This window comes from Macroventuria anomochaeta, assembly GCF_010093625.1.
Source record: "Macroventuria anomochaeta strain CBS 525.71 unplaced genomic scaffold BU25scaffold_36, whole genome shotgun sequence".
NCBI lineage: Eukaryota > Fungi > Ascomycota > Dothideomycetes > Pleosporales > Didymellaceae > Macroventuria > Macroventuria anomochaeta.
Genome location: NW_022985397.1, coordinates 148670 through 169117, shown reverse-complemented (window position 1 = coordinate 169117; position 20448 = coordinate 148670). Strand labels below are relative to the sequence as shown.

Genomic DNA, 20448 nt, shown 5'->3' with positions numbered 1-20448 from the left:
TCGCCATAGCCAAATAGATCAATCAATACTCTCAACCCTTCCACAGAAGCTGATATGCGGCGATAGTGCCTTGTGAAAAGTTGTTGAATGGCTGGCGGAGCTGAAATGGGCGATAGCATCCGGTGCGAAAGGGTGGGAATAGAGAGAGACAGTTGAGGGATAGAAAGAAAATGTCGAGGGAAGAGAGGCCTTTAATGGAAGGCGTTGAGGCCGATTGCGCTTTTGGGCAACAGCATGAGATTCCGTAAGCAAAGGCCCGAATTACCCGAATAGGATGCAGCGATTTCCTGTTGCAGGCTTGCCGTCTGATTATTTACTAAAACTTAAGAGAGTGTTAGAAAGAGATATTCATTTCTATAATTCTTTATCTTATATAATTAGAATAAGCAGAGGCTGTTATATTTATTATAGAATATGGTCAATTTTGATAAGGTAAAGCCGCCACGAACAGACTTTTGACACCGACTGTAGCTGATAGGCCTGAAGGAATCTCGCGCAGAGTCAAGACTGACATGATTGGGAGTCATCATGCCCTTAGATTGTGGAAGGAAAGAAGATTAGAACAGGAGTTAGGAGTGCATACATGACAAAACTTTTTCAATCGGAAGCATTACAGCTCTCAGAAGGCTCGCTAAGAAGTGGCGAAGCTACATGATCGCCGTGCGTGAATTGAAACCAAAATCCTTTCGGACCTGTAAAACGTCTGCCGCCTCAAACACGAAGAATCGACAACTGAGAAAGATACCTGGTTCATCAGACACGTCAGGGAAAGCGAAGGAACCACCAAGAGAACGACAGATACCAAACACCGAACACCACACAAGCTTACCCGTCACCCTTCTTAACGTCCTTCTCGCTGTCCTCGAGGATACCGCCCTCGGCCATGATGCGCTGGACGGTGGTGGATCCGGACTACTCCTCCTCTTCCTTGCGATGTTGGGGTGCCTGTACGCCACCATACCAGGCTTCCTCAGAGATGATGTGACGTGCAGGATCCTGGTTGCCGCTCAGATTCCAGCTGTACTCACGGGGGCGGACTGCATTCTGTTAGCTATTATACTGACAGAAATGGAAGTTTGGATCACTTACAGCTAGTGTCGATGCCGGGCGGAGGGCCACGAGGCACAGAGCCGAGAAGACAAGCGAAGGGAGACGAGTAACCAACGGGTGGCGTCATTGGAGGGCCAGTGATTACCTGACCAGGTCCCTCAACACCAGACGGCATTTGCAACAGCGTACGTTGCTGACCGAGATAGCGCTTTGTAAGCTCCTCATGAGGCAGATCCCATATATACTCAGTCTTCCTTGCCTGGCGCTCGTGTTCAGCTTTTCGAGTGGCCTTGACTTCTTGCTCGCGATCGATGCGCGTCTTGGGTTGCACCTGCTGCTGCACTCCGCTGTCTGCCATCCCGAGCTGGCCAAGCAAAGTGTGAAATTTGTGGTTGTTGCTGGTTGGCGCTGGGGCAGGAGCCTGGCTGAACGTGCTCGGTGGAGCAGTCTGGATGCCTTCACGTAAGAATGCGCTAGAAGGAGTTTTAGGGCGAGAGGTGTTGCTGGCTACGAGACCACGCGCGTGGGCAGAAAAGGTAACGACGTTCTCCGTCAGAGGAAAGCATGAAGCCCTGCTCATCGACTATGTAGAGTGTCAGTACAAACAGAAGCAATCCAACATTACACATGACCACAGCAAACAACCCATAGAGCAGGGTGTTAGTGATAACATGATATTGACTTACAACTTTGGAAGGCCTTGGGCACCTCTAGAGTGACGTTTCGACCCTGCGTCGGCGCGTCCTTTAGATGATGAAGGGCATCATCACGCTGTTCTGCAGAAGCAAACATCACAAATGCTGTAGGGTGTGGCGAGTTGGTCCTCGGGTCAAGAGTGCGTTTGACATCAAAACAGTAAACTTTCCAAAGAATAAGTGGAAGAATGTCTCGTTGACCTCGGGTCCCTGGCCGACGTTGTTCATGAGAAGGGCCGCATTCTTGCCTCCTCCCGAAGGCAAGAGCTTGTCGCCAGGCGAGGAACTATCGGTACTGTCAGTGTGCATCAGCGAACAGCGTCAGAGGGTACTCACTGCGGAAGCGCCTTGAGCGGAGAGGACCTTGACTTGGCGATCGAGAATCTGGCGACCAGACAGAGTTTGTGCGTTGATGCGCTCGTGCTCAATCGCGAACAGAACGTAGTCCACAGTGTTCTTGTTCGTCTTCGGATTGACACTACGGATGAAGTCAACGATGGTGAAGTCGTTGCCGAAGAACTTGTGGATGTCATCGCTGTCGGTCTCGTAGTGGAGGTTGACAATGCGCACGACGCGGTCCTCAGGGCGTCCGGTGTCGCCAAGGGTCAGGTGTGTGACACGGTTCATGGTGTCAGGTCGAAGTGGTAGGAGGCAAAAGGGTGTATAGGGACTAGGGTTGATATACGAAATGAGGAGTGAGGACGATGAAATAAAAAAGCTGATGGAATTTTGCTTTTATGTGTAGGAGTGCAAGGGCCCGCGCGCGAAGAACGAGCAAACGGAAGGCAGATGAGTACGTCATGCGCAAGAACTCGCTAGTGACTTCCGCAAGGTAAGGAGTAAAAAGAGTGAAGGTCAGCTAAGCACCATTCTCACAGGGTTTTGTTCAATCAAACATCTACAGGGAAGCATGGAAGTTGCAACCATGATGGACGGTACCTTTCTGCGTCCTGGTGGAAAGCACTTGTACGACCTGCTGGTATTCAAACCTGTCGCGGCCCCGCAGCGATACAAAAAGGCCGACCTTTTTAACCCTCAGGTCCTAAAGGTTATATACACCACAACAAAACCTGGTATGTCGCCTGTATCGTACGATCAGAGGCACAGAACATCTGTGAGAGTGAGCAGTGGAAGAGCAGGAAGTTTCGACACTGCCTCATCATTTGCCTCTGCGCTCTGGGGCATTCAGCTCCAGAGCTGTGTACGATCCGCTGATCGAATTCCTTGCAAAAAGACGTCAGTGGTGCAGCGGATGCGAATCTTATGGGCTTGCCCATGGGTAGAAGACGGAGACGGGCAGACAAAATGTTGTTAATGATCCCAAGAGACAACGTCCCGGCCTGGATGAAGTCAATGTACGAAGTGCAACAACTCAAGTGAAGTGAACGTTGGCAGGTTGGGCAGCTCTTGCCGACGCACATGGCGGCTAGCGCCAACGCTTGGGCCAATGACGCATCGATCTTTGCCAAATATGTCGTGAGGGGAGCGCAACGCGTTTTGCTCACCTCCACCACATCACCTACCGGCGTCGGTACCCTCATACCATGTATAGGAACTGATGGCATCACGCCGAATGATAATTTACCGTCACTTCCCTAGCGACAATTGCAAATCTGCATACGCGGAGCCCCTCCATGTGGATGAAGCGCATGCCGCATCGTTCAGCCTCTCCTTTTGACCTCTGCTATAAGGTTGAGAAATAATCGCTGACTATTTTGCAGACGGACACTCCATGCAAGCAGTGGGTTCACGAGGGGCACGCCTACTCATTGACAACGAACACCTATGCAATTCTCAATTTCACTCATTCCAGCGGGTGCATATCGTGACCACTGTCAGACCTTGTCCGTCTTTCTCTATCTCACCGAACCATTCTTTGATGTGTTCGTTTGACGATCCGAGCGCCAGTAATCCTGACAATCGACCGTGGCACTCTTCTGCGGCCAAGCCGCAACCTTACATTCACCGTACTTATTGGATGACTGCCGGAGCACTGTTGACCATTGTATTGCAGATTCAGTGATACACGAGAAATTGCCACCACGGGGGATCCACTCCTACTTGCACCATCGAAGTGCCTTGGCGGCTACGGTCCGCAATATTCTCTGGGGCAAGGCTCGAAGACTCTGCAAGGGTGGGCAATTCCATCTCCACTGTCTGTGTGTCTCGTTCTAGGCCCTGCCTCACTCTTCTCTCCATTTTCGGCTTAATGTGATTTGGACTTTCCAAGCTTTCGCACTTCCAACACGCAATGTTCGCTGGGTTCATCGGATGCTGAACATCAGGTTCTGGTAGGCGTTGCAAGAAAAACTGATTACTGAGGTGCGAAAGTGGAGGTCAATTGAGTTTCGATCAGCACTGTCACATCCACGGTCGCACCTGGGTCACTTTACTCGAGTAATAAGGCACATGCACATAGGCGACGCGTGAGGAGGCTCAGGTCCTGATGTGCAAGACGACCAGCGACCGCTGGAACTGAGCTTGCGTCAGGCAGACACTCAGGCAATCGGCAAACACGGGCACGGCCAGAAAACTGTACTCGCCTTGCAAGGCCTGGTGTCAGACTCTGTCGGCACGGCTCGTTGTTAGACTACCCCGCAAGGAGCGAGACGCTCACGATCACAGTCTGAAGCCGGCAGCGCGACGATCCCAAGGATCTGGGTTGCGGTAAGTGGGACTCAACCTGTGGCGAATCTGCAACAGCGGAGAAGCTGGTCTCCAAGCGACGATAGGTCCCACACTGGTTGACCTCGTTCCGCTCATGGCGCAGAATGGGCGCAACGTTCGCCACTATATACGATATCACGGTGCCCAGGTCGATCAGTGCGTTCTAGAATGCTCAACACCACGAGCTCGATGAGTCTGTCTGCGTGGGCGAGGGATATGGAGATACGAAGACGTGTCAGCTGCGCCTGCCGCGTGGGATTCGATACGAGGCGGTCAATAGGCTGGGACACTCCTGCAAGCGACTTACACACCAGTAGTCCGATGCAGCCTCCAAATCGGCGCACGTTGAAACGCGTTCCTGCTTGTGCCACCGCCTGACATCGATGTACTCCGCTTGGCAAACTTCGAGCGTGGGTTCGACGGCAGGGGAAATCTCGGAAGCACCAAGGTGTGTCTGGAAAATGGCGCCATAAGTAATTCGATGTTCGATCAATACTTTTCAGAAATTTTGTTGGAGTTTTGCCAAACCTACGGACACCGCTTCTTCGAATTGTTCCAAGGTGCCCTGCGACATACAACCGTGCGCTTTCGCCATTTCCCGAAAATTCTTATCATGGACCCAGCCCCCACGGCTCCACTCTCGGCTGCAGGCAAGTGGGTAGGATTAACCGTGCATGGAAGCGATGTTCCTGGGTGGAGCTAACCGCCACACGCCAGGAGCCTCAACCTGGCTCGGCGAGACTGGCCGATCAGTGGGTTAAGGCTGTCAAAGGCTTGCCACCCAATCGAAACCCCACGATAAGCCGCTAGTTGATCCTTTCAAGGCTGAAAAAATTTCGAACCCTCTCTGGCAAAGGGATGGGCAGTTGCGGCGGAAGCGCCTTCCAATTCCCCACCAAAACCGTATGCACCGGGGTACCGGCTTCCTGATGTGGCGGCGCGTGATGCCTGCGCTATGGACGTTTTACGACTCCGAACGCGCAAAGGCCCTCGGCCCCTTTCTTGAACGGACAGAGCTCGGAGGTGGGCGTCGTCACCTCTGGAAAAGCATCAGCTAAGAACGAAGATTGGTAATGGATTCCACGTCCACGTGGGCGAAATTGTGTTGGACTGGCAACGTTGTGCGTTCACAACTGACATTTGGTCCAAATTTAGGAGATCTGATCCAAGGAAGCTGGTCACCTGGACTCCCCCTATATCTAAATTTCCGAATTTGTTGACCGCCAGTCTGGTCGCCATCGCCGTGCACCTTCTGTGTCGGGGAAGAATGTCAACACGAAAGTAAAGCCATCCGTGTTCCAGGTCTTCCCCACACGTTCCATCGAAAATACATCATGCCTTAGTCAATCATCCACAACCGTGCACTGGACCCACTATGGCCCCTCTGAAAAAGACAAAACCTGAGCAGTCCCATCCACTTTGAAGCGATCAACGTACAATCTTTTCACCATGGCTCCTCTCAACCTCATAAAGCAGGCGAAGTTCGCCGTTGCCCTGGCACAGAAGCAGTCTACTTCAAGCCTGCGACCCTCCCTCAGACTTTTCCCTCAATCAATTGCAGCGAGGTCATTCTCTACAAACACGACAACCCCTTCCAAGGTTTCCGTCACACAAGACACACAGCAAAAGCAGCAGATTGCTACCACAACACTCCCTCAATCCCGCAAATATTCACAAGCAGCGGCTGCTATGCCTCACGCTACAGAGCCGCAGTTGCTGAGGCTGAACAACGCCAACCTGTCGGAGTTGGAGCACGCCACAGTACCCACCTATGACCGCGCCAGCATCAAGCATGGCATTGTCCACGTTGGCGTTGGTGGTTTCCACCGCGCTCATTTGGCGGTTTACGTGGACAGCCTTCTTGAGCAGCTCAAGCTCAAGGACTGGGCAATCTGCGGTGTCGGTCTGCAGCCTTTTGACGCCGAGATGAGGAATGCTCTGGCCCCCCAGGACAACCTTTACACAGTCATTGAGCGTTCTGCACCCGGATCGAAGGCCCGCGTTATTGGCAGTATTACAGACTACCTGTTCGCTCCCGATAACGCTGAGGCTGTTATCGCCAAGATGGCTCATGAGGACACCCACATCGTCTCCATGACCATCACAGAGAGCGGTTACTTCTACAACGAGAACACTCACGAGCTCATAACTGAGCACCCCGACATGGCAGCCGATCTTGCTGGCGCATCTCCTCCCCGCACTTTCTTTGGTTTTGTCTACGCTGCGCTGGCGCGGCGTTACGAAGCTGGCTTGAAGCCTTTCACTGTTTTGTCTTGCGACAACATGCAGAAGAACGGTCATATCACCCGCGACATGCTCCTCGCGTTTGCTAAGCACCGCAACCCTGATGTCGCCGCCTGGCTTGCTCAGAACGGTGCTTTCCCCAACTCTATGGTTGACCGCATTACCCCCAGGACTGTCGAAGAGGATGTCCATAACCTCCGTGAGGAGTTTGGTATCGCGGACGCGTGGCCTGTCGTCACCGAGCCCTTCAGCCAATGGGTTGTTGAGGACAAGTTCTGTGATGGCCGCCCCGCTTTCGAGAAGGTTGGTGTCCAGGTCGTCGCGGATGTCAAGAACGTCGAGCAATTCGAGCTTATGAAGCTTCGCCTGCTCAATGCCTCTCACTCTGCTATGGGATATGCCGGATACCTCGGCGGATTCCAATACATCCACGAGACTATTGGCCATCCCACCTTCCACAAGTACATCTCCAACATGATGAACGAGGAGGTCAAGCCTCTGCTCCCCAAGATTCCCGGCGTCGACGTCGACGAGTACATCAAGACCCTGATCGGCCGCTTCTCCAACCCTACCCTCAAGGATGAGATCACTCGTATCTGCCTTGGCGGCTCTGGCAAGCTGCCCCAGTTCATCATGCCCTCGATAGCCGAGCAGATCGTTGCTGGCGGACCCCTCCGTCGCCTTACTCTCGCGACTGCTGCCTGGTTCCGCTACCTCCGGGGTATCGACGAGCAGGGTCGCGACTTCCAACTGTCTTTCGACCCCAGGAACGAGGAGCTGCAGCGCATTGCCCGTGATGAGGGCAACCCAATGAAGCTTCTCAGCATTGGAGACCTCTTCGGTGACGATCTTCGTGGCGATGAGCGCTTCGTCAAGGAGCTTACCGAGGCTTACAACAGCCTTGAGCGTGAGGGTGCTATGAAGACCCTCGAGAAAACTGCATAGATGTGTTATTAGCGACTGAGCGATTAAGGTTTTGGGAACCTAGACTTTGAAGAGATACCACCTAATATTTAGATACACGGCATTAGACGGCGAATGGCGCATAGAAAAGTCTTGAACTTTAGCGATAGAAAGCGTTGCGTCACGCTAGATTTACAAATTTGACACGTTTAAATTATTCGAACAACGTTGCTATTACCTATCTTCTGCCAGCTGTGAATTGCGAACTGCGAAGTGATTGCAGCCGTGGCTCCCCTCACAATGCTCACCCCTGACATCCTCAAGTTGCGCAGCTGCAAACAAACTTCGTGACGTCATGGTGCTTATCCCTATCTCGTAGACTGTCGGTGTGCGCCCCACTCTCTCGTCATCCTGTACCTCAACAACACGAATCTCCACGCGAGTGTTCCAGCAATACCCATCGAGCTCCAGCGAGCTGTCAGACAAAAGACAAACCAAAACTCCTTGGCTGAGGCATCCATGAAGCGCATCGCAAATATCGCTGTGTTCGCGTTGTCGAACCGGCAGTGCTCCCGATGCTATTACAGGCGTGACGGTCCTTGCATGGCTCCGCTAAGCTCCAAGGGATGCGAACAACACGAAGCTGGGGAGGAAGTTGCGATGCTTGATGGAGCAACAACATGCCCGACTTCAGATGATTAGAGTTATCGTTGGTGTTAAGGCTGGAAAATCGGTGTTAAGGTTGGAAGATCGGTGTTAAGTGTAACTCCGATGCAGCTCGGTGGTTCGGCGCAAACCGTCCTCCTACACAGATACGACGTAGGGTTAGCGCATTACCCAATACGGAAGCATATGTGGGAATGCTCGAGATGCAAGATGAAAGCCACAAAATTAAATGAAGTATAAGAGCAGGTAGAAATTTCGCAATTGTGTGCCATTATCATATTTTGTGATTGCAAGAAACTAGCTTCTCGATCTCACGAAACAAGACACTTCATTGACACCATGGCTTCAAAGCAAGCCGACTATATCCGCAAAGTCGCACTCGTTGGCGTAGGGCCTTATCCCCTTCCTTGTTGAATTCCATTGACGTCCTCAGGCTTCTGGAAAAATCGGCTCACACATCCTCTCCTCCATCCTCGATACCGGTAAACACTCAGTGACCATCCTCACCCGCCCAGATAGCAGCGCCACCTTCCCCTCCTCCCCCAACGTCAACGTCGTCAGAGTCGACTATGCCTCCGAAGAAGACCTCATCTCCGCTCTTCGCGGCCACGACTTCCTCGTCATAACCCTTTCCGTCCAAACATCACCCACAAACCATGCTTTGATCGTCGAAGCAGCTGCCAAAGCAGGTGTCAAGTGGATCATGCCAAATTATTGGGCTTTTGCTCCCGGTCCGCGTGGAGGCACACTTTCTTCTGACCCTTTGATCAGCAGCTTCGGGAAGTTCATCGATGATGTTCGCAATGTATCTGTGCCGGACGGAGGCGTGAAGCCGAACTGGATCGCACTATGCTGTGGGTTCTGGTACGAATTCAGCTTGTCGCAGGGAGAGCCGTGGTTTGGCTTCGACATCAAGAATCGGCGTGTCACACTGTACGATGAAGGGGAGGTGAAGATCAACACGAGCACGTGGGAGCTGTGTGGGAACGCTGTCGCCTCTCTGCTCTCTCTGCCCATCGCTTCGAGTGAGCATGGAAAGCCGGCGGTAGAGGATTGGAAGAATCAAGGCATTCATATCTCAAGCTTTCTGATTAGTCAGAGGGAGATGCTGGACAGCTTGAATCGAGTGTTAGGAACCTCGGATGAAGATTGGACCATCACGAAAGATCCAGTGAAAACGAGATATGAAAAAGGGCTGCAGCAGTTACAAGGGGGTGATAGGCTTGGGTTTGCGAAGGCGATGTACGCGAGGTGTTTCTTCCCGGGTGAGGGCGGGGACTATGAGACGGGATATGGTTTGGATAATGGGAAGTTAGGGTTACCGAAGGAGAGTTTGGACAAAGCAACTAAGAGGGCGGTGGAGATGGTCAAGGGTGGTGCCGGGATTCACTGAGCGCGGATTCGTTTTGACGTTACTATTTCGAGCACAGTTGTGATCGTTTTTGGTATTTATTGGCGGTTGTTAAGGATATGTACAAGCTGGCGGGTATAATAATAGGTATACTCATGGACAGCAATATCTGGTTGTCTGATATGCTTATTAGGTTGTCTATTCTGCACGTGACAGCTGGGTCAGGCCTCGGGAAAGATCAAAATTGCTGGAACAATCCATGGGTAATCCATACTTGCATGATCGGCAACCATAAACCCTGCTCAGCTTAGCCCACGCATTTGACGTGCATCAGACCCAGATTTTATTCTTCGTACAATGACTTTCACAAGTTGCTGACCCCCTCTGTCTGGAAGCCATGATGTCGGGGATCGTGAGTGATCAGTACGCTGTGGGAAGAATTGAAGGATTGAACTGAGGTTGTATTGGGTGAAGCTACGGACAGTACATATAGGTGAGTAGCTGTAAACAACGCTAGTGTGACGTGGCAGTCACTCTCATGGAGGTGAGGTTCGACAGGCAAGAGCGCCCTGAACCGTGACACATGATGTCATCTACACATAAAATTGTTCTTCGGGTCAAAAAGCCATATCTAATCATCGTTTATCAAGGGGGGTCAGCAACTTGTGAAAGTCACCGATATGAATTCTACTAAAAATCGGCGCATGCCCGCCATCACCACCTTCTGTAAGGGGTTGCGCAAAGTATGCTGGTACCTGAGAACACAGAGATACCAGAGTTGCCTCATTGAGAACACTCTCTCAGAATCCATCGATTGCTTTACCACGAAGTAGGCCTCGGAGCAGCTTGGAGCCCTTCGGAGGTACTCGGACTAGGCAACCAAATAAGCAAATTAGACAATCAGGTATTACTATCCATATTCATTATGAAATGTAGTTTGTACTCATAACGTGACGATACGAGAAGTATGAAACTACGGACAAGGAAACTAAGAGAGGGTTATCTGGACGGTGCGCGCAATGCTGGGTACACCAGCAGAGTTCAGGACGAAGAGGTAGTAGTGTCCAGGAATCAAGACACCGCTGTCACTTGGCAGGATAGCAGTGTACTGTGTGCCACTAGGAGTGACACTTGTCAGAGGCACACGTCTTTGGTCACTGTTGACCGAGTGTGTGACGCTACCAATGCGAACCAAGACGAATTTGGGGTCGATGGTAGAGGTGGAGATTGTGAGTTGGCCACCGACTTTGGCGCTAGTAGCGTTAAAAGCCGAAATGGTAGGACGAGAAGCGGCGGAACCATCGGGGTTGAAGAGGTAAGGAGGTGAGAAAGTCTGGCCATCAGCATGGTCGACAAGCTTGTTGCAGTTGACTGTACTTCCACCGACCTGGGCAGTGTAGCAGAGACCGCCGCCACCGCTGAAGACGCGACCATCTGGGAGCAGAATGCTGACCGAGTGGTAGTTGCGGGGAACTGCCTCAGCTGCGAGGGTCTTCCAAGATTTGGTCGCAGGGTTGAACAGCTCAGCCTGCAGAATACCGTTGTCATCAGTGAAAACTAATGAACGACGCTGACCACCAGTGACGAGTACAGTACCATCAGGAAGTACAACAGCGTTTGCAAAGCCACGAGGGTATGCCATATCAGGAGCACGCTCAACGGTAGCAGGCTGGCCGTACTCACCAATGCTGATCAAGTGGGCGCGATTGTTGGCGTCCGAGTTGGTGTAGTCAGGCGATCCACCAGCAGTTAGGATTTTTCCTGGCTCATACATAACAAAGATACCACACATGGCATCGTCGGTGTCACGTGTGCCGGCTGGGGCCTGAGTACCAGTGTCGTTTGCGCTGTACCAGTTCATAGCCTTACTTGGACCAGCTTGGAAGATTGATCCACCCTTCCAAGCGAACAGCCAGCCGTGGTTGTCTTCTCTCCAGATACCCTCATTGTCAGTGGTGAGCATCGGTCCGATCTTCGCACCAGGGAGTGCCTTCCAAGAGTTGCTTTTTGGGTCGTAAACCTCACCATCCTTGCCCTGTCGTGGTCCAGAGTAGGCACCGCCGATGGTGAAAACGCGATTGTCGCTCAGAGTCACAGATGTCTGGTAGCCGCGAGCCATCAGCAGATCAGGAGCTCGGGTGAAATTATTGCTGGCTGGGTTGTAAAAGCTGTTAACGTTGGCGTCGGAACCACCCTGAATGAGGATGCGTCCATCTTCTAGTGCACTGATACCGGGACAGAACATGTCGTGCTGAGTATTGGCCACAGTACGGGCAGAGACAGCACCACTGAAAAGAGGAGTCAGGGCCTAGATGTTGCAGAATTTGTGGCTCGGCTTACGAGTTAAAGTTGTAGTCAGCGAACTGGGTGCGTCCACCTGCACCTCCGAAAGCATCTGCGCCCCAGCTAGAGAAGACCATAAGTCGGCTTGATGTTGGGAATTCTGGCAAAATGTAAGCAGCCACTGGGATGACTGGTAGCCTCACCAAGTCAGACCATGCACCGTCCGTGGCAGGAGCAGCGGCGACATCTTGGCGGATTACATCAAAGCGCTTGTCGGTCGACCAGATTAGGGTATTTGCCTTCGCATCCGACTTGATGTGGCATACTGAAGCGTTCGAATCGAAGACTGCTTGCACGCATGTGTCGATCGTTGAACAACGCTGAGCACAATCGTCCAATGTTGTAACCCCGTTGATCATCTGGGCACTTCCACCGCGCAGATCAGTATCACGGCAGACCTTGAAGTTTTTCTAGCACTGGTCAGCTCAAACCCCCTTCGACGTAATAACATTACTTACACCATTGTTTGTGTATGTCGTCTCGGTGTAGGGACATTTTGCGATGTTGATCTGCTCAGCCTGAATCACATCGAAGCGTACATTGGGTTGCCAGTTTAGACCTGCATTGGCCTTGATATGGCAGTCTCTGGTCTGCGTATCGTAGACGGCCTTGAAGCAGTTCAAAGCCTCGTCGCAGAGTTGTGCACATGCTGTGGTAGAAACAATGTTGGGTGTGATGGCTTGCGAATCTCCTATGAGATCAGTGTCGGGGCAGACACGGTATCTGATGCCCTGGGTTCCGGTAAAGACTGTATCGGTGACAGGGCATGCATTGATAGCCGCCGATGTTTTGAAAAGAAGGAAAGCAGAAATAACTGCGATGGCGTTCGAACGCACCATCCTGGAGTGAATGAAACGAATTTAATAGTTGTGATTCAACAGCCTGCTCTCACGGCAAGCCCGAGCTTATGTAGACCTCTCTTTCTCGTGAGGATTTTGTCCTGGAAGTGGGGCCAAGGCCTGAGAGTTGGGTATAGGTACCAAGGCTGAACGTCAGTCATCATGCACGGCTTCGCTAGCTCCTCGTGTGCATGATAGCTGTTAACCAGACTATCGTTCCGGTGTCTCCAGCTTGGCCTGATTGGTTGGGGCTTAGTCTGGTGGAGCTTTATCTAGTTTGACATCCAGAAAGAGGTCTCATCCTAGATTAGCGTTCCTCCGTCTGCCTCACAACCCGATCAAGCATGAACAGTGGCTTTTAGAGATATCCCTTGCTATGCACCGACAACCTCGAGAAAAAAGTCGGACGTTGGTTCGGGTGACGATAAGTTGCCAGGATTCTTCGCTGAATGCGAGGTGTGGAACAATACGCTTCAGAATTTGGTTTGCTTTTGTTTGATTGTTAACAGCTCTCGAGCTCCGACGCGAAACACTGGTGGCATCCTTCGCTTAAATCAAGACCTTGCACTCTCAAGTATCGAAAGGCAGCAGACGCATAGTAATATTGAGGCGCACAAGAATCAGTCTGTATGTGTTCGCTCTCCGACGGGATCTGAACTCAACCAGGAATAAAGGCAGCCGTTCCTGGGCCGAGTGAACCATTACCAGAATGGCGGGCCGTCATGCAGGATTGTGCAGGCAAAAGACTCCCTGTTCGGCATCCTTCGATACGGGTGCCGTATCCGGGTCATTGGATCTTCAGATAACGGCTCTTATGCCCATGGGACAGGCAAATAGACTTGAGAGGATACTCAAGAAAGCACGTGCCAGCATGCAGAATTACAGAAAAGATGTATCGAAAAGTGCATGACTGGAAATTGGCATCGGAGCCGAGCGAATTAGATCCAGCCCACATATTGCCAAGATGGTTGTGATAGTAGAAGCAGACGCATCCTGCACTTCGAAATCCAGACTGTAGACCTGGCTAACGCGCGGTCAGCGAACGCAAGCGCGAAGTTGTATTAACTCGCTTCACAATACTTCAAGACTTGCATGTGATAACTTCTCGGCTGCGTGGGCGAATGCATCGCAGCCCGTCCTTGCATGACATCCTATCGTTGGTGGTCAAGCCGTCAATGCAGATGCAGTTGTCGATTTTGTCGAGGACCTGCTACGAGTCACAGCGTGACTAGCTCGATGAACAGTACAAGAAGCGAGAAGGATGACAATATAACGAGAAAGGAAGGTAGATCTGCAACATGCGGCGAACGCGAAGGACGGTACGGCTGCTGATCGTATGGAAGAGCGACTCGAGGCCCCAAGCGCTCGTGTTAGAGAGAAAGTGGAAGGCGTTGGGAGCAACTGAGCTCATCGCCATGTTTTCAGCCGCGTGTTCCTGCGTTTCTAATATTGCGATCATCCCTCGCTCAACGTTTTGGCAGTTTTGAATCGCGATACGAAGGTCACCACCAGCCGCCGCTTCAGCGAGATGCTAGGGCGCCAATACGGCTGCGAACACATGAGGCTTGGAAGGCAGTAACAGAACCCAAATAGCAAGAATGACGCTTCACGTTGTGTTGCGACTAGAAGTACGCGAAAGGGATCACGATAAATGATGGATGTTAATGCAGCGTTGACAAAAAGAAACAGAAGTTGCGCGCAGGAGAAGGAGCGCGTCGAGGGCTTGTGCTCGGCTGACTAACAACAATTGCATTAAGAACAATCACTCTTCCAACACACGCTCACCTATTCAAATTCTTTTAAATCCTTGGTCTTCGCGTCAAGTCACACAGATTTTGATGATGATTATCCACATCTACTGTGGTTACACGCGCAGGGCACGTAAAATAGTCATCGAGTCCGTATTGACGCCGCGGACGCAGCTGCCCTGTGGCTCGACGCAATCAGGTCTTGCTCGTAGAAAACCAGTAAGCAATGCATACGCTTGACAACCATCGTCACTGCAAGTTTTTCCAGCGTTGAAGGTCATGTGTCTTCCCCAGGATCTCTGCACCCCATTGATCCCGGAGAAATCAGTTTGCGGGGAGCCGTCTTGGAGATCAACCACGATAGATTGCTTCGACCCTTCTTGATCAACTTTACTGACCATTCTGCGACAGCGCGTAGTCTTGGCCTACATTTTTCCAGCCAACCACACCTTCAGCTTTGATTGCATCTTTGCCAAAAGAAGCCACACGCATTGACATGCCTCTTCAGGATCACGAAGCTCCTCCATTGCCACGTTCTGTGGCGATCCTCCACACGCTTGATTTGCTTCGGAAGCTTCAGCCTCACTACAAACATCCAAATCTGGGGTTAATAAGATCTAAGCCTCACGTTGCGATCTCACACCGAATGCCATCGAGATGCTATTGGAGGAATAACAGAGCAGCTGCAGATCGCTGGTGGGAGGCTGTTATGACTTGAACGATGTTTATGATGCTGAAACAAAGTGTAGGCTCAATCTGAGAGCAAACGACAGTGAATTTGAACGTCATGATTGGAGGAATCCAGGCAGGATGAATGATTGTACGCGTTCCACGAATGAAGAACTGGATCTCAACATCTCCATCAAAACACAGCCAAGGATGGAGACAAGAAGTGAGCAAACACTTCGAGAACAAAAGTTATAAAGACCACCATCACGCCATCCCAGCAGCAACTCTCACCATCAGCTCAACCAACCCCATTACCTCACTTTACGCCACTACAGCTTCAACATGAAGTCCTGCCTCGCAACCCTTGCCATATTCCTAGGCATCGCCCTCGCGGCACCCACCGCGACCGCCTTCCCCAAGCCTGCCTCTTCGACCGGCCTCCCAGCCGCGAAAGTCATCCCCGCTGGCACCACTTTTGATGGCAAAATGGTTCGCTACTCACGCTCTCCAGACACGTGTCAGGACCAGACCGAGACCGACGAAGCCGCTGCCATGTTCATCGCCGAGGACGGCGCGACGATCAAGAACGTCATTCTTTCCAAGGAACAGGCAGAAGGTATCCACTGCCGCGGCGCTTGCACATTGGAGAATGTATGGTGGGAGGATGTTTGCGAGGATGCTGCTACGTTCAAGCAGCCCGCTGGAAAGACATCATATGTCATCGGCGGCGGAGCTAAAGGTAAGCACTCCGTCTCGTTTTCCAGCTGAGTAGGACTAATACCTCGCAGGCGCCGCAGACAAGATCTTCCAATTCAACGGCCGAGGCACCGTCAGCATCAAAAACTTCTACGCAGAAGACTACGGCAAAGTAATCCGCTCCTGCGGCGACTGCACCGCCAATGGCGGACCACGCAACGTGATCATCGAAGGTGTGACGGCCAAGGATGGCGGTGTGCTGTGCGGCATCAATACCAACTATGGCGACACATGCAAGATTGTAAATTCCTGTCAGAGTGACAACAAGAGCTGCGACCGTTACAAGGGCGTTGTGAAGGGTAGCGGCAGTTCGACTAAGCTTGGCTCTGGGCCCGATGGAACTTACTGCATTACTAGTGGGTTTACATCAAGCTGCTAGATGGTTTTGAGTAGCTGGGTTGCGACTTTTGATGCACTATGGAAGTCGCTTGGGTGTGTCTCAGGGACCTTCATGTATAAAGTTGGTCGTTTTGATGGTATAATGCAGGCTCATGTACATACATAGATCCGCACTCACTGTCACCACAATAGGGTTTCCTTGTACAGCAAATCAGTAAGCTACTCGCATGATATACGATCTCTGTCATCAAGACGACGTTGTAGAGCGTCACGTTGACGTCCATCAACATCGTAAACTTGTGACGGTTTATGGAGTATAGAGGTCATGTGTGCCACGTGTGTTAGCGAAGTGCTCTTGACCTTTCCAACAAGCCCTTTCTACCTCTGTCTGAACGACAGATACGTCATAAAACCAGACCCTGATGGTCCGGTGAGAGAGACAGAACACTGAACAAGAACAACAATATACTGATAGCGACGGTAAACGATAACGTAGGACTATCGGGTCGATGGAATACTGCGCTGAGTTGCTAGCTAGCTAGGAGAAGACAACGATATGCCTGACCTGAAACATGCTAGTCCAGGATAGTCTGGTGTGTGTAAGCTCAGGCCTATCAACTGACCGATACCGTAACAATATACAATCGACTTGCTCCTTCCTACCATCCCCCCATCTCGCCGCACCGAACTCACCGCCTCAACCTCACTGACCCCTTCCAATCACCATGCCAGGTACTCAGCCATACTCCTCACATCCTTCCACCTTCTGACGCCCACAGACCAATCCGAAGCCCGCCAAGGGGCCTCAGAAGGCACAGCAGGGCCAAGAGGACTATGAGGCGCGCAAGGAACATTCGAACTCGGGCAGTAACACGCACAAGTGCACGGGCATGGACTATGTTGATAGAAAGAATCACGGTAACGAGAGTGATCTGCAGAGGAGACGGGAGGATAGGAATAAGAAGACGGGGGCGCATGGGATTGTATCGTAGGAGAGATGCTCACAAGGCACGATGAAGTATCTGTGGAGTTTGATGAGCTGTCGAATATTGTGTATTTAACATGACATTTTTTGTCTATTTTGCCCTGCACGTGATAGTTCACAGCGCTACCGCCCCTGTATAGCAAGCTGAAAGAAGCCATCCTTCATGAACCCATTGTTCAGCTGCTCTGACGCAGTAGCTCTACCAAGCTTGAATCTGGATCACATGACACCAAGGCAGCTTTTAGGCGCGAGGACAAGTCTAGGTTAAAACTACCGCCTTCCGTGATGCTGTCTCTACACGTTCAAATGCCAATGAGTTGCATGCATGAAACATGCCAATTCTTGAATAGTAGTGCTGCCACATGTTGCTGGTCTCAACGCTGACCATGATTTGCTGAGATAAGGAGCCTGCAGGAACAATAAGCCCAGCCGTGAACGTTTTTATCGTCATCTTTGACGATAGATAGAAGAAAAGTCGGGCCTGGGATGTAGGAGTCAATCTTCCCATCGAGATCGAAGATCCAAGCATTCCTGTCAGTCCCTGTGAGAGGAATGAGAGGTGCCTGTAGCGTGATCTCAGCATGTTGAAGCGGACCAAAGGTGTTGGCTCCTGGTATATGACGAAGCACGTGGTTCTCCACGGTAACAATGTTCGTGAAGTGCTCATCATGCCCTGGAATAACATCTTGGGGTGGCCAAGTTTCTGTTGGATGGAAGTGGCTCTCCGGTGATATAGGGCAGGAGTATTTGGGTTGTTTACCGTTCTGATTGGGACTAAGAGTCAGTAGCTTGTGTAGGTCTCTGACCCAGGTTTCACAAAAACAAAGAAACAAGAAACACAATCAACCGAGATCATATTTCAGTAGTTTCGACCGCCCCATCAGTAGCTGCCCAGCTCCAACTTGGAGCACGATATACACCGGACGCGATCTTCGGACAGGTTCATGGCCACCGTACTTCTCAGCGGAGACAAAGCGGTATCTCAAACTCAAAGAAACCGGCAGTGTACAGAGGATCTCCAAATTCGGACGCATGTCGGAGGGCAACTGCACGAACGAGGTCGGCAGAAGGCGCTGCCAGAGGGTGTCCCAGGCGTTTTCGAAATACTGGCTACACCTGCGACCTGGGCAAGAAACCTTCCAAACGTCAACAAAGCGACTATACAACATGCAACTTAGCCACTCTATGCAATTTCACGCGTGTAATCTAGCGTAGCAGGGCGCGGTTCTTAGAAACGCCCTGCAGGCTGGCGGGACGGGGTGTAACAATTCACTCTGTGACGAGGAAGCTAACATATAGGCTCTTGGCACGTGTACGCAGGTAGTACCTCAGGTACTCATATATGTGCGCAGGATCTCAGGTGACGTGTAGCTGGTATATCGAAAATAACCCATAGTCGAGCACGTGTTTGATTGGACGGGTGACGCCATCAGGGTTCAGCAACTCGGAAGGAGCTGCCCCTCCTCGGCAGAAAGAAAATGTTTATCGTGCGTGTAAGTGCGTGATAGTGAATGTTGCAACGCGTCAAGCCTTTGTTCAGTGCTTTCACCTCTCAATCTTACCCTCGCACCTTCTTTCGCAGCATCTCCATCCCATACCGCAAGATGGCCGGCGTTCCCAGCACCTACGATGGTGCGCTCCTTCCCCACTGCACCCCACGTAAACACAGCTAACACCAAACCCAGCGCCCGTTCACATCGCCGTAATTGGCGGCACTGGCATCCAGTCGCTGCCCGGTTTCACTCTCGCGGCGACTCTCGACGTCGACACACCGTGGGGCAAGCCCTCGTCGCCCATCAGCATCCTGCACCACCCCTCGCCGTCTACTGGCAACAACGTCCCCGTCGCCTTCCTCTCGCGTCACGGTCTCTCCCACGAGCTCGCACCCCATGAGGTCAAGAACCAGGCCAACATCGCCGCCCTGCGACACATTGGCGTGCGCACCATCATCGCCTTCTCCGCTGTCGGCTCGCTGCAGGAGGAGGTCCGCCCGCGCGACTTCGTAGTGCCCGACCAGATCATCGACCGCACCAAGGGCATTCGCCCGTTTACATACTTCGAGAAGGGCATGGTTGGCCACGTTGGCTTCGGCGACCCTTTCGACACTAAGCTGGCTGAGATTGTGCGCAAGTGCGGCCACAGCTTGGAGGGCGAGGGCGTCACGCTGCACGACAAGGGCACCATCATCTGCATGGAGGGACCGCAGTTCAGCACCCGCGCCGAGTCGAACATGTACCGCAGCTGGGGCGGCACAGTCATCAACATGTCTGCTCTGCCTGAGGCCAAGCTGGCGCGAGAGGCTGAGATTGCCTACCAGATGATCTGCATGGCTACCGACTACGACTGCTGGAGGGGTGCTGAAGGCGAGGATGTCAATGTTGAGATGGTCATGGGACACATGAAGGCGAACGCGGACAACGCAAGGCGCTTTGTTGGTGCTGTTCTGAACGAACTCAGCAAGGAAGAGCACGCACAACAGGTGCAAGGCAAGCACCTCGAGAACCAGACGAGGTTTGCAGGTTCCATGACCAAGAAGGAGGCTCGCGGACAGGAGACCGAGAAGAAGCTGCAGTGGCTCTTCCCTGGCTACTTCGACTAAGCAAGCGCGCAGTACAAATTCTGCTAACGAGTATCACGACATAGATTTGTAGACCTGGGTGTCAACTACACAAGAAAAATCACTACAAAAACTCAGTCGAATACAGGCTGGTGCATACAGCAGCCTTGCTTCCGCACGTTTTGCCTTGTCAACGTTTTGACCCCATTTGGCAGGTCACTATCAGCACTTTCCTATCAAACACCGGGTATCGACATCATCGAAATGCAGGCAGAAATATCGATATGTACCCGCTTCCAGCAACCAATGTCTGATCTGCCGCGGACTGATCTCCAAGCTCAAGCTCATCGCACCTTCCTGTTTCGGCTAGCACGACACGCACCATCGATGAACCACCAGGCTCTTGAAAGTTGACTGACACAATAGCAACCAGAAATTGTTCAAACCAACAACATGGTGTAGTAAGTGCAGGTCTGTCGTGCATCCTGTCAAAGGGCGGAAGTGACACGAGCGTTTCGATACATTTCACAACAACGGCTTTGCGTGGTACGAGTGACAAGTCGATCCGGCACAAACAGCATTGCATGCATATGCGCCAGCGTTAACCGTCAGAAACCTTGAACAGCAGCTTTTACC

The 20448-nt window shown here is 51.8% G+C and overlaps 6 protein-coding genes across 6 annotated transcripts; 4 read left to right on the top strand and 2 right to left on the bottom strand.

Annotated features, from left to right (window-relative positions):
- Positions 1-575: 575 nt before the first annotated feature.
- On the bottom strand, positions 576-2372 carry BU25DRAFT_477949 (uncharacterized protein; the record flags this gene model as incomplete). The annotated part of the gene is made up of 3 exons (XM_033710982.1): positions 576-1037; positions 1090-1633; positions 2082-2372. 3 exons carry the CDS (start codon positions 2370-2372, stop codon positions 913-915), a joined length of 960 nt encoding a protein of 319 aa, XP_033557723.1. The 3' UTR covers positions 576-912.
- Positions 2373-6101: 3729 nt separating this feature from the next.
- BU25DRAFT_349958 (mannitol dehydrogenase domain-containing protein) lies at positions 6102-7601 on the top strand (the record flags this gene model as incomplete). The annotated part of the gene is made up of 1 exon (XM_033703284.1): positions 6102-7601. The coding sequence occupies one exon, from the start codon at positions 6102-6104 to the stop codon at positions 7599-7601; it is 1500 nt and encodes a 499-aa protein (XP_033557722.1).
- Positions 7602-8515: 914 nt separating this feature from the next.
- Positions 8516-9692, top strand: BU25DRAFT_442511 (NAD(P)-binding protein). Its single transcript, XM_033709309.1, has 2 exons — positions 8516-8612; positions 8659-9692. Exons 1-2 carry the CDS (start codon positions 8565-8567, stop codon positions 9616-9618), a joined length of 1008 nt encoding a protein of 335 aa, XP_033557721.1. The 5' UTR covers positions 8516-8564; the 3' UTR covers positions 9619-9692.
- A 778-nt stretch (positions 9693-10470) lies between these two features.
- BU25DRAFT_477943 (copper radical oxidase) lies at positions 10471-12758 on the bottom strand (the record flags this gene model as incomplete). The annotated part of the gene is made up of 3 exons (XM_033710981.1): positions 10471-11864; positions 11917-12329; positions 12351-12758. The coding sequence occupies 3 exons, from the start codon at positions 12756-12758 to the stop codon at positions 10565-10567; spliced, it is 2121 nt and encodes a 706-aa protein (XP_033557720.1). The 3' UTR covers positions 10471-10564.
- Positions 12759-15517: 2759 nt separating this feature from the next.
- BU25DRAFT_442510 (polysaccharide lyase family 3 protein) lies at positions 15518-16310 on the top strand (the record flags this gene model as incomplete). The annotated part of the gene is made up of 2 exons (XM_033709308.1): positions 15518-15914; positions 15964-16310. The coding sequence occupies 2 exons, from the start codon at positions 15518-15520 to the stop codon at positions 16308-16310; spliced, it is 744 nt and encodes a 247-aa protein (XP_033557719.1).
- Positions 16311-18766: 2456 nt separating this feature from the next.
- Positions 18767-20059, top strand: BU25DRAFT_400569 (S-methyl-5'-thioadenosine phosphorylase; the record flags this gene model as incomplete). The annotated part of the gene is made up of 2 exons (XM_033704968.1): positions 18767-18887; positions 18941-20059. The coding sequence occupies 2 exons, from the start codon at positions 18767-18769 to the stop codon at positions 19852-19854; spliced, it is 1035 nt and encodes a 344-aa protein (XP_033557718.1). The 3' UTR covers positions 19855-20059.
- Positions 20060-20448: the final 389 nt, after the last annotated feature.

Excerpts from the sequence above, each read along its gene's own strand:
- BU25DRAFT_442511 (XM_033709309.1), top strand. The coding sequence starts at position 8,565 with ATGGCTTCAAAGCAAGCCGACTATATCCGCAAAGTCGCACTCGTTGGC. Across the intron at positions 8,613-8,658 it reads GCAAAGTCGCACTCGTTGGC|GCTTCTGGAAAAATCGGCTC; the intron begins GTAGGGCCTTAT and ends TGACGTCCTCAG.